At 43.4% G+C, this 13,788-nt stretch overlaps 1 protein-coding gene across 2 annotated transcripts in view; it reads left to right on the top strand.

Annotated features, from left to right (window-relative positions):
• RAB31 (RAB31, member RAS oncogene family) overlaps window positions 1-13,788 on the top strand; it is a 128,431-nt gene that overhangs the window by 99,490 nt on the left and 15,153 nt on the right. For both annotated transcript variants that reach the window (XM_039219084.1, XM_039219083.1), the window contains exon 6: window positions 11,685-11,794. In XM_039219084.1, coding sequence (XP_039075015.1) covers window positions 11,685-11,794 — 110 coding nt within the window. The remainder of the gene's footprint in view (window positions 1-11,684; window positions 11,795-13,788) is intronic.

A 13,788-nucleotide genomic window follows, 5' to 3' on the forward strand; every position in this document is an offset into this window, starting at 1 on the left:
GGATACAGAAATGCTGAGGCATAGGAGCACATGTACCCCAATGTTCATAGCAGCACTCTCCACAATAGCTAAAACATGGAAAGAGCCTAAGTGTCCATCAACGGATGAATGGATCAAGAAGATGTGGTTTATCTATGCCATGGAATACTACATGGCAATGAGAAACAATGAAATCTGGCCATGTGTAGCAACATGGATGGACCTTGAGGGTGTGATGCTGAGCGAAATAAGTCAGGCAGAGAAGGACAAATATCATATGTTTGCACGTATAGGAGGATTAGGAGGAACTTGATGGAGGACCAAGGGGGAGAAGAAGGGGGGAAATGGTGGGGGAAAGGGAGAGAGGCAAACCATGAGAGACTCTTGAATGCTGACAAAAACTGAGGACTGATGGATGTGGGGGGGAGGGGGGGATGGGCATAGAGGAGGACACTTATGGGGATGAGCACTGAGTGTTATGTGGAAACTAATTTGACAATAAACTATTTGTAAAAAAAATAAAATAAAATAAAATTACATTAACCAAGTAACACAACTCGAGATGCTGGATAATAAAAATCCAACTTATTCAGATCCTAAAAGCACAAAAGCCAGTAAGCGTCAATCTGAATCAGTATCTGTGCTGTTAGATGTGTGCTTTGTGCTCTGAGATGAGCCTTTCCTTGTTTATACTTCCTGATGCTGTGCAGGTGGCTGGGCCTATACCTGATGCTGGTCTGGAAAGAGGAGGGAAGGAACTGAAGGCTGAGCTCCCCAGAGAGCTGAGCGAGAACATCTGGAATTTTTCTCTTTTTCACTAATATTCTTAGTGAAGAATATGTAAAATATTGGTGTATATCTTAAAGAATAATGGGAATTTTAAAGAGTAAAATGAACAGCCATGTAACTATGAGTAAGCCTTCCTCCTCAACCACATATCCTTCTCTCTTTCTAGACATAGCCCAGACTTTTGAGAAAGTAACCATTTCTTGGTTTTCTCTATTCTTTACTACTTATGTAGTAATACATTTGGGTTTTCTGGTTTTTGAACTTTATTTAAATGGAATATCACTATATGCATTGTATGATGACTTGCCTCTTGCACTTAATATGCCTGGGAGATTGATCCCAAAGAATGTTAGCTGGATTTTCCATATACTATTCTAGTTTATGAGTGTGACACCATTTGTCCATCCTACAGTTGAGGGATATTTGAGTTATTTCTGGTGTTACTGTGAATATATGGCTTCTGGGATGTTCTTTTTTTTTTTTTTTTAATGTTTATTCATTTTTGAGAGAGAGAGACAGACAGAGCATAAGCCAGGTAGGAGCAGAGAGAGAGGGAGACACAGAATCCAAACGAGGCTTCAGGTTCTGAGCTGTCAGCACAGATTCTGATGCAGGGCTCCAACTCACAAACTGCGAGATCATGACCTGAGCCAAAGTCCGTCGCTTAACCAACTGAGCCACCCAGGAGCCCCTGGATGGTCTTATACATCTCATAGTGCTATGTGTAAGCACTTCTCCAGATTCCATTGTGTAAGAGTTTGCCTGGTCGCAGGGTGTGCACATGCTCAGTTTTCCTAGGTAATGCCAATGTTTTCCAAAGTGGAGACTAGTGGTACATATGACCTCCTATTGCTCTACGTCCTTGCCAGGTCTAGGTACCACAAGATGTTGAGGCACGGAGTGACATTTGAGAGTAATTTCAGTTTGCATCTCCCCAGTTACCAATAAAGAAGTTGGCATCTTCTTACATTACATTACATGTTAATTGTAAACATTGCACGTTTAATGGCCATTCAGGTTTCCTCTTACATGAAGAGCCTATTCAAGTCTTTGCCACTTTTCTGTTGGGTTCTAGACCCTAATCTTGTTTATTCAAAACATTTAAAATATATATATATATATATACACACACATATATGTATGTGTGTGTATATATATATATATTGGATGCTATTTCCTCAACATAGGTATGTGTTGAAATAGGTTCTTCAAATTTATGTTGGCTTTATTTGGCTTTGTGTTATCAGAAATCCTTAATTCCTGTGTAATAGAATTTATCAATATTTTTCCCTTACTCTTTGGAAAGAGTCTTATTTAAGATATCTTTCCACACCCCTGACATCATGAAGACATTCCTATATTGATGGTCTTTTAAAAACCATCTTTAAATATGTGATTTAAATCTGTCTTTAAATCACTTGGAATTGATTTTTATATATGCTGCTTGATAGCTATCCAATTCGTTAGCTGCATTTGTTGTAAAATCCCTACTTTTCCCACTGACGTGCATGCCATCTCATTCATAGGTCACATGTCGTGCATGAATGGGGCTGTTTCTGGGGCTCTTTATTCTGTTCCATTTGCCTATTTATCCATTTGTTGCCAATACTGTGCTGACCAAATTCTTACAGCTTTATTATAAGTCTTGATAAATGGTCTATAATCTGTTTAACCAATATTAGTAGAGATATCGTGAGAATATGGTTGGAAAGTGGATATGTTGCAGTCTGGTGGCAATTAGGGGAATATTAGGACCTAAATCTACATGTGGTGATGTGTGCGTTGGGTGTGTGTGTGTTTATTTTTATGGGTAATTAAAAAACGATAAGTAAACCTCTTGTTTCAGAATAGTTTTGCCTTTATAGAAAAGTTGAAAAGATAGTTCAGAGGGCTCCCGTATACCCCACATCCTGTTCCCCCCTATTATTAACACCTTTCCTTACTACAGGGCATTTGTCACAACAAAGGAACTGGTATTGATACTTTATTATTAACTAAAGTTCACACTTTACTCACATTTCATTAGTTTTTCCCTAATATCCTTTTTTTTTTTTTTTTCCAGTTCTGGGATTCCATTCAAAATATCATAATACATTTATTTAATTGTCATGTCTCTTTGGTGTTCTCTGGGCTGTGATGGTTTTTCAGACTTCCTTTGTTTTTGATGGCCTTGGCAGCTTTGTGGAGTCCTGGTCAGGTATTTTGGAGAATATCTCTCAATTGGGGTTTGTCTGATGCTGTTCTCATGATTAGACTGGGGCTGTTCCTTACCACGCATGCTTAACTACTGGTGTTGTTGACCTTGGTCACCCAGCTGAGGTGGTGGTTGTCAGGTTTCTGCACTGTAAAGTTATCCCTCCACTTTCCTTACTGTATTCTTTGGAAGGAAGTCTAAGCTCACACGCAAAGGGTAGGGATTATGCCTCCCTCCTTGAGAAAGAATTACTTGGAATTCTTCTGCAGGTAAAACTTGTCACCTCTCCCCACCTAACTGATGTATTCAGTCATTTATTTATATCAGTATGGACTCATAGATATTTATTTTATGCTTTAGGTTATAATGCAATGCTGTCTTATTTCAACTGTTGCTCAAACTGTACCAGCTGTAGCCACTGGGAGCTCTTTCTGTTGGCTCCCATGTCCCTTTGACATATGCTTATCCTTTTGGTTTTTGAGCACTTCCTTACTTTCTGACACAACAAGATATTGCCGGCTCATCTTGCATATTTTAGACTTCAGCCCTAGAATTAGCCATTTCTCCAAGGAGCTCTGGTTCCTTTTTATTGAAGAATGGTACTTACAAACCAGGATCTGGGCTGCAGTGGCTTGTTGCCACTGGGGTGTCATTTGTTCTAGGACCTTTCAGTGAGCAGAGCTAGGCAATGCATGCAGATAAACTTGAATGTACACACATATCTGACCCGCAAACAATGTGTGAGTCAGGGGTGCCGACCCACCATTCAACCAAAAAATCTGCATATAACTTTGACTTCCCAATGATTTAATTCCTAACAGCTTACTGCTAACCGTAAGCCTTGACAATAATATAAGGAGATGATTAACACATTTTATTTATGTATTATATACTGTCAGAACTCTATTCAGGACCATGTGGTTGATTCTAACCTTCTTTAGCGGACAGGGGAAGGATTTTCTCCAAAGTTATCAACAGATATATTATTAAACAGAGGGGTAAGCTTTTTGTTCCTGGAGATTTTTCTTAGAAGATAACAATAATCTGGGGCACCTGGGTGGCACAGTTGGTTAAGCACCAACTTCAGCTCAGGTCATGATCTCAATGTTCGTGCATTCGAACCGGTGTTGGGCTCTGTGCTGACAGCTCAGAGCCTGGAACCTGCTTCGGATCCTGGGCCTCCCTCTCTCTGCCCCTTTCCTCTCTCTCTCTCTCAAAAATAAAATAAATGTTAAAAAAATTTTAAAAAGATACAATAATCTTTTTTTCCTTTTCCTTTACACGCTACACAAAGTTTCGGTTTCAAAATGTCACTTCTATTAAGAATTATAGCATCTCGGGGCGCCTGGGTGGCTTAGTCGGTTAAGCGCNAAAATAGCCAAATTATGGGGGCGCCTGGGTGGCTTAGTCGGTTAAGCGTCCGACTTTCGCTTAGGTCATGATCTCGCAGTTCGTGGGTTCGAGCCCCGCGTCGGGCTCTGTGCTGACTGCCAGCTCAGAGCCTGGAGCCTGTTTCGGCCTGTGACTCCCTCTCTCTCTGACCCTCCCCTGCTCATGCTGTCTCTCTCTCTCTCTCCTAGAAATAAATAAAAAACATTAAAAAAAAAAAGAATTATAGCATCTCAATGACTTCTTTCAAATGGCACAATATTTACTTCTGTTTATGTACTGTTCATTTAGGCAATGGGCTGAAAATAGGGTCAACATCATTGCTAGCAGGAATTGAATTATTACTGTGTGCCACACACACTATTATAAGGAATTCGTGTTAATCTTCATAATCCAATGAAAGAGTAACTCTCCTACTCCCTCCTTGTCAATAAGGAAGCTGAGCACTGAGGCACAGAGGTTAAGGTGCTTGTCTCAGGTCCTGCACCTAAGACAGTGTAGGGCCCCACTTTAAACCTAATAGTCTTTTCCAGAACCAGTGTTCTTGAAAACAGTTCAAGCAGGATTCATGAGGGAGTATAATTTGCAAACTACCAAGAGAAAATAGCAGTTGGTCATATTCTGCTCAGAGGGTTTGGAGCTAGAGACTCTTTCTTGTGGTTCTCTCTGGCCTCCTCAGGACTAGCCTAAATTTCTGTCTGGAGAAAGGGGTATTAAGAAACAAAGGAATGACCGAGTCTCCCTAGAGAAACCTATGTTTTCTGCTTAGTTTGCATTCAGTTCCCACTCTGACATTTTCCATGAGAAACAATCCATTTAAGTCCGGGATGAGAACCTGACACTGCTTGTTTGAACTTGACACCAGGAATTTGGCCCCAGGTGAATAGCAGTTATGGATACACATTAATAAGTAAGCAAGGCCCCATGGGAACAGAAATTCTTCCCAGGGTACACATGTCAAGTGCTTAACTGTAAATGCTTAGGTCATTGTAAAGTGTTATTGTCCAGTCAGGTATTTACTGTGAAGGTGGCAATTATTCTTCATTTTTGTTTTGTTTTGTTTTTGTTTTTTTTAAAGAAAGTTCATTTTGGTTTTAGTTGCACAGGGAGACCAATCCGGTTGTCTGGAAGAACTAGCATTTTAAACTGCTTTAATTATTGCTGCTTTGATTATTGCTTAAATGGTTGCCTTGCTATGCATTACATAGGTATTTTGCATATTTAGAGAAAATATGTGCTAATGTGACATAACAAGCCCTGTTTATTCATTTCGGTGGCTGCTTGAGGGCATGGGGAGGGCCAAGACCAGTTCGTGGCACACAGCAGCCTTCTCAGACAACAGCCCTTCTCTGCTGGATTCTGATGGAATGTTGTGAATGATTCCTGCTGCTTTTGGCAAGAATACCTAAAACACATGAGGTGGCTTTGACAAAAAAGAATTCCACCAGACATTGAACAACTGTGTGCTGCTTACTGCTGCCCCACTACTTACTCATGGGTCTCTTAAGCTTGACCTTGGAAGGGGACTGTGGCTGGGGGAGAGAGGAGCAATATAGGGTAAAGCTTTTAAAGTGAAATGTGCATTGCTTTCTTCCAGGAGTTTGTCAGAATATGAAATGCTTGGTTATTGCTGTTATGATAGTTTGGAAATAAAATATACACTCTAGAATGTACCTGAACCACCAGAAACCTTCTTTGGGACTAAGAGCTCACGAGGGCACTATTTTATTGTATCACTTGTAAGAATAGTGTCTGAAACATGGACATTTGGTTATGTCCTAGGTATCGTCATCTTAGTGCAGATTTCTAAACTTGTAACTTAAGAGTGTCAGCTTATGAATTGGATAGATGGCAGAAATACCAAACTCAGTATTTTACAGTCCACCCCTTAAAAGAGTTGTTCTCAAGCTATAGAATGCATAAGAAGCTGCTGGGAAGTTGCTCAAAGGCCTATTTCTGGGGCTCACCTAAGAGACCTTTTGGTTCAGCAGGTTTGAGGCATGGAGATGTTCATTTCTAAGGAGCCCCAAATAATCACGGCGATGGGCGGTCTGTAGAACACACCTGAGAAACAAGGCCCGGAAGGATTCACAGATGTCCTCTGGGGAGATGTAGAGAAGGCCAATTTGCTCTGTGACCGACTACAGGAATCTTGGGTGTTTATCCTCGTTTTGTCTCTTTGCTTTTAGCATCAAGGTTTTGTTTGGTTTTTAATGTGTTTAATTTTCCAGAAAAATGAGGACTTTTATGCACCTTCTCTAAGCTACGTGAAAACTTCAAAGAACTCATGGAAGATCAAATGCAGAAAAACCATATTCTCTAAGAAGTTTTTTTGTCAAAGCCACCTCACGTGTTTTAGGTATTCTTGCCAAAAGCAGCGGGAATCATTCACAACATTCCATCAGAACCCAGCAGAGAAGGGCTGCTGTCTGAGAAGGCTGCAGTGTGCATTTTACCCCAGGGGGTAAAATGAGACCCGGGGCAGGGGAGGCACAAGTGTGTGGGGTGGGGGAAACCCAGTTGTGGAGGCTCAGTGGGACTCACATTGACTTTCAGGAGGAACCCATGGAACTGAACCTTCCCAATGAACCCCTAGTGAGGGTAGAGCATTACTCTGCCTTTAGCCTGCTGGCTCGATCCCCTCCCTCTCAGGTAGGGCTTCAGGAAGTCCTGGGGGTACGTGCCCTCCTCTCTCTCTGCCATCAGTGGGGGAGGATCATGGAGAATTAAATACCTCTGAAAAGAGAATGAGTCAGCTGCCATGTTGCCAGGTTACATCACGAACAACAAAACAGGGACCCTGGTTGGGCAGCACAGCCTGTCAAAACTCTGGAGGCCACAAGAGCGCTGTTTCCTGACCCCTCTCCCCCGTGGAGAGCCTCTGAGCGCTGTGGCCCGAGACACATGACGGGCTGCTGTGCGGACCGCATTCCAATATAAAATAATTAACATCAGGCCTGGATTAGAAAAAGACTCCCCTGTCGTGTGTTTTGACCCCTAAGCCTGACCAGTATTGCTGTCTCTCCCCCATTACTCAGTTCTTGGTTCTGATCCTGACTCTGGTGTCTTCGGACAATCCCTTGAATTTAGTGTTTTCCTGGTGAGGGGACGGTAGCCTCCCCCATGGTCTCCATTTTCCCACTCTGTCTGCCCTTCGTGTCTCCCACTGGTTCCAGAGGGAACCAGACCTGGTTCTGCACCCTAACCTCTATCCTGACCACTTGACCCACCTGCAGCTGCTTTCCTGTGGGGGTAGAATCTCAGATAGTCAAGAAAGAAACCCTGGGTGATGTGATGCTCACATGTAAGGGAGGCAGAATACCATCAGCTCTTAAAAGAGGGTGAAGGAGCAGCAGTGGGAGGGGCACCAAGGGAACTCCCAGTCTACACTTCTGGCTGCTTTACGATAACTCTTCAGGGTGATTTCTGGGAGTCCTGAGTTTTGTAGATGGGTTGGTCTAGAAAGTCAAAAAAACGGTCTTTCCCATCAAAATTGACTAGGTCTGTTTAAATCTGGGCTTGGGCAAATGAGTCTCTGTTTACCTGTTCCAGTGCCCAGCACAATGCCCAGCACATGGCAGACACGTGATAAATATTTGTCAGAAAAAAATGAATGAAAGCCACTAGATGCCATAGTCTCATGCGATCGTTATCACAGAAGGCCAGTGATGGCAGCCTTCCAGCCCTGTGGGTCGTGCAGTGGGCCTCCGTGGGAATGCAGCTGGAGGCATTCCCACTGGTTGCTATTTTACCTGCAACAGGCTCTGAGGAAGGAAATCCTCACCTTTCTAAGGCTCTTCTTCAAACTGCAGTTGTACCTATTTCTTCCAACCACAGTTTGCCAATACCAACTGGATGTCGTGCCATTCAGTTCAATTCTGACGGTCACTCCCTGGAGTTAGCACAGATCCCACAAACTAAGGACTCAGCCGCACAGGACTGCCCCACCTGTCCACTTCCGATACCAGATGCAAGTCGTGGTTAAGAAGTTAACTTCACTTCTGCCCAGCAAACTACCAATCTGAGGGTTCCTATGTTCTCTCCACCTTGGGTTTGATAATTCACTAGAACAGAGTTCTTAGTCTAGAACACGAGACTTGGGATTATAGTGTTCCCATAAAGGATACAACTCAGGACCAGGCAGATGGAAGGGAAGCCTAGAGCAAGGTAGGGGTTGCCACCATCCCAGCATCTCAGCGTGTTCACCAACTCAAACCTCTCCAAGCCTGTGTTCAAGAATTTTCCCTGAGGTTTATTATTTAGTCAGGATTGATTCAATCTCCAGTTCTCTTCTCCCCAAGATTGGAGAGTGGGCCTGAGAGTTTCAGCCCTCTAATCGTGGGGTTGGGTCTTTTGGCCACCAGCCCCCATCTGAAGCTCCCTAGGGGCCCCTTCCTATAAGAAATTCAGGTGTGGCATAATGGGGGCCTTTGTGAATAACAAAAGACACGCCCACCACATAGAAAACTTCCTGGCTTCGGGAACTCTGTGCCAAGAAGTAAGAAGAAGGAGCACATACGTATTTCTTTTTACACCACAGTAGAGGAAATATATTTGACAGACCCAGGAGTGGTTGGTCCTTCTGATCTCAGTTCATTGTTAGAGGGGCGTTCACTGGCCCTCCAGCCTCAGAGTAAGAATCTGTTCTTTAGGAGGATGGGCTATGCCCTTCCCTTGCTGCCACCCTTGACTCCAGTGTATTACAGTTTGAGGATCTTTAGAACGTCACATATTCTTTGCCTATAATGATCGAAAGAATTGCCTCAGGAACGTGGGTGCCCACTGGGTGGTTATGTTGCTCAAGGCCTGATGGGAGCAAAGTGGGCAGAGCCAGAGGGTCTGAGATTAGATGTGCATCCACACCTGATTCACTGTGTCATTTTGGAAAAGTCATTTATTTCCTGAGACCATTTCTAAACATAGAAGAAGTGTGAGGACACACTTTTCTTATCTCTCCATTTCAAGGTCCGGTGTAGATTGTGAGATAATCAGCCCATATAGGCTTACTCTTATGCTCAGGATGGATAGTTTGGATTGTGTGTTAAAGCGACTTGCCTTAATCCTGGCAAAACCTATGCTATTCCTCTTTGTCCTATGAAGGCACTAAGGAAAGAGAGGCTAAGGAAGCATTTGACTTTATTTATAATCTGCCCTCGCTTCAGGGGTCTCCAAAGCTTTCTTGCTGGCCAGAATCACCCATACCCCCCAGGTAGAGAGATTAGCAGGGCACAGCCTGTTTTACCTGAAACCAAATTTGGGCAGAGATGAGCCCCACCCTTCTATTTGTGGTTTGATAAAGACTGCCAGGAAGAAATGAAAACTAGGGTAACCTGCCAACCTGCAGGCAGAAAAGCCCTTTTCTGGAATGTTTTCAATGTAAAATTCATTGCCATCAAAGAACTCAAGTTTCTTTTTTTCCCCCTTCAATTTTTGTGAGAGGCCTGGGGCTTGTCTGTTGAGAATATAGATTTCAGGAGCATAGTTTTTCCCAGGGGGTCTTTGGTAAGAAAGATTATGGAAGAACAGATTCCAAAAGACATGACTCAAGAGGGTTTTTGTCTCTGGTTTGGAAGCCTGGGGCAGCTGCCTTTACCACGGCTGACTCTCCTTGGGCCCTTCCCAGCTGGCACCCAAAAAGCCCTCCTCTCATTGATTTCGGGTCTGCAAAGAATTTAAATGCCAAGGACGATTTCTCCAGTAACTTTATAAGCCAGTTAAAACCATTTAAGAGGCATTTGGAGGGGTGAAGGAAAGGGAAGGAAGTGGGGGAGGGATATAGTCTCTTCACCCCACTCGCAGTTTTGATTTTCTGTCCACCTTTCTTCTTTCCTATAGCCATCTGTCTAGTCCAGCACTGTGTTTTCTCTCGGCCACAGCATGAGAGGGGCTTCCAAACTCTTCTCCTCGTTCCCCACCGTAGCCTATTTTGTGTACCGTTTTCCTCTAGAAGGTGGGGCTGACTCTGCTGCCCTCCTGTTCTTCAGTGGCAGCTGGGCATGAGACAGGTGTGGGGTGTCTTCCGGTCCATCTGCTGTGGTTCCTGCTGGCCACCCCCTTCCATCTCAAGACGAAGGTCTCAGTCCAACCCTTTCTCCATTGAGACGGTTCACTTGTAAATGCACCCTTCTATCCAAGGCAGTGCTGGGTGCAGAACTGATTTTTAACAGTATATGGGGATGAGGGTACTCCCCTGCCATGGGGCCTTTCTCCAGGGGTGGCATCTCAAATTCTTATTCATGTTCTACCCACTTCTTGGCCACACTCCCCTCATCTTCCCAGATTCCATCAATCAAAATGCATCACTCCCTGTACTTCTGTACTTCCTGTACTCTGTAACTTTCTGTTCTCCCATACTTCCTGTACCTTTGTACTTCCTGTACTTCTGTACACTTCCTGTACTCCTGTACTTCCTATACTTCAGTATACTTCTTGTATTCCTGTATACTTCCTATAATTCTGAAGTGCTTTATTGCCTCTTTATTATCCCCATGTTGCAGATGTTACAGTGTTGTGAGTCAGAGTAACCATGATGTTTGTCTTTGCTCTCAAGTGGGTTCCAGAAGGCAGGGATTACTGTTTTCTCTAGCACCTACAAGAGAGACTGGCATATAATAGCCGCTCAACAAATATTTGTTGAATAAATGACTAAACTTCTGGAGAATAGGACCTGTGTCTTTTTAATCTTTGGATCCACCACAGCATCTTCACATTAAAAATAGATCAATAAATATCTTTCTGGATTATTCATTTAAATAGAGTTCATGTCTTAAAACCTTTGCAGGAACAGCCTCTTAAAGGTGAAAGTCCGGTTATGTCATATTGCACGGTGGCTATAACCATGTCAATTTCCGGGCCTTCGCATTATGTCACATATTCTCTCTGATCTGTGGAAGACAGTATGCAAAAAGCTCTACAAAAGCGTGTGTGTGTGCGCAGGACCATGAACATGCATGCACATGCACATACACAAAATTTTGAAAGTATATAACGAGTCATTTTTATGGGAAAAGAATTGAAATCAGGCCTAACTCTGAAAGCTGGAACGTATGCTACCATCTTCATAACGAGTTTTTCTAAAATTTGGAATTCTTTCCTTCTGGGGGACAGCATTTTATATATGCACATCTTAACCTCCATGGATGCCAGAGACCAGATATTAAACTTTAAAAATGTTCCACTCTCCTCGGTTTTCAATACTTGCTGAGCAATCGAGTTGTTATCCTGCAGGACAGTAAAGGAGCTGTTTCCACGTGAGCTTTTTGTTTGGTCTGCTGGGTTACTTATGTTTTACAAATGAGCATTCATTTCTGTCCGGGTGTGACCTCTTTTCCAGGGAAGTTCCCTTGAAGGACGCTAAGGAATATGCTGAATCCATAGGTGCTGTCGTGGTTGAAACAAGTGCAAAAAATGCTATTAATATCGAAGAGCTCTTTCAAGGAATCAGTAAGTACCTGAATTGCACTTTCAGCTTTGCCTACATTTGTATGCTTCTGGGAGTAAAAGCATAAAATCACAGAGTGCTGTGCTCGAGCTTTCCCTCTGTGTGAATTTGTCTGATGCCACAGATATAAAAGTCACAGTCTGCACTCCTTAGTCGGGGCCTATATGTGTCTTCCGATCCTGAATGGCTATAGTTCTGTGCTTTAACCTGTTGATTCTGTGTTTTGTGAATCAAACGAAGTAACTCTGTCGCAAAATAAGTCATTTTAATTAAAACGTGTATGGGGCACCTAGGTGGCTCCGTCAGTTGACCATCTAACTTAGGCTCAGGTCATGATCTTGCGGTTCATGGGTTCGAGCCCCACATCAGGCTCTCTTCTGTCAGTGTAGAGCCCACTTCAGGTCCTCTGTTTCCGCTTCTCTCTGCTCCTTCCCCGCTGGTTCTCTTTCTCTCTCTCTTTCTCTCTCTCTCTCTCTCTCTCTGTCTCAAAAGAAATAAGTAAACTTAAAAAAGGTTGTGTATGTGATAGCATTTTATGTTTGTATATTGAAGGGAAGAGAAATAAAATAGGCACTGATAAGGTATAGAAAACTAATGTTGTGCGTTAAACGGAAGGACTCTAGGCAAACAAAGTAAAGGAAACTTTCAGTAATTTCTTTTGCTTGGGGGGTTCATCAACAAAAATTGAATCTCTATCCCTCAAGACCAGAAATTGGGGACTGAGTGGACGGTCAATTTCATAAAGATTTTTCTCCGTTCTGATCAGCCAGTTAGTGGAAGGTAGTAGCTCCCATCTTCATCTCCTGTTCTGGGCTATGTTATAATTCCCTTTCTTTATGCTGGTTCCCATAAGTAAGCTTTATCTCAGACCTGTTTCCCAGCTGATGGCCAGATTTCCTCTTCACAACTTCTTTGGTAAAGACGTCTGAGCTAGGTCCCCTCAGAAAGCTACCTGCTGACAGCTGTCTTGAGAAACTGTCCCCAGATGCCTCTGGAGCATAATCAGGGACTTTGCAGAAGGGTCCATGTTTACTGAAGTGAGGAGACCCAGTGGCCCGGGGTACCCGCCTTATGAAAAGTTGAACCCCTGCACGGTTGGCAGTTGTTCTCAAAAGTCTTATCTGGCTCCAGACAATTCCAGAAGGGAATTCCAGAGGGGAAACGGACGGTTTGATCTCTCTTCTGCCTGAAGTCATAGTTGGTGGTGCTCTCAAAGTCCAAGAGGCCTTCACTTCCCAGAACGGATTTGATTTCCTTTTAACTGGTTTTGGTTCATTACTTTAGGCTCTGAGAACCCTCAGCAGGGATTATTTTGTTTGTTTCTCTTGGCTTGATGGGGAATTCACTGGAAGATGGGGAACTCTGACCGGGGTTACTTACATGATACGGAAATGCACCAGAACACACAGCGAAGGCCTGAACAGCCCCAGCTTCACTTGTTCTTTGGGGGTCCACATCACCTTCCCTCCCATCCTCCTTCAGAAGGGTTCGTTTGTCTGCTATCATTTCACCCTCTCAACAAAATAGTGTCGATCCAAGTGCATTGACCTTTGTGGTTGAACTCGAGAGTGGTAGGCTGTAATTTTATGTTGCAAACGCTGGATCCCCAGACTCCTGCTCCTTCCTGAAAATGGGCCATGGATGGAATGCCTCAGCTGTCCTACATCTGTAGCTGTGGAATGCTGGGTGACCTCTTAGAGAGTTTGGCTTGACCTCATTCCATTAACCTCATTTTCCCTCGGATCAAACTCATTCTTTTCTGGTGGCGTTCGGCTTTTCTGGTATGTTAGGCAAGTTGTGTGACTATTCAGTATTTTGTTTGGATTAAAGGTTTTACTTGGTGAAGCTAGAGAGCTCCTGATGACATTGACCCCTTTCCTTTGTGCAGCTCCTTATATGTTCTAGAGCCCTTCCCCACAGCTTTAGCTCCTAGAAGGCCCGATGGTGCAGCCAGCAGTGCCCAGTGAAAGAAGCACAGTGCTCTGCATACCGGAGA

The sequence above is a fragment of the Hyaena hyaena genome, unplaced genomic scaffold (assembly GCF_003009895.1).
Source record: "Hyaena hyaena isolate Hyena2069 unplaced genomic scaffold, ASM300989v1 scaffold_786, whole genome shotgun sequence".
Taxonomy (NCBI): domain Eukaryota; kingdom Metazoa; phylum Chordata; class Mammalia; order Carnivora; family Hyaenidae; genus Hyaena; species Hyaena hyaena.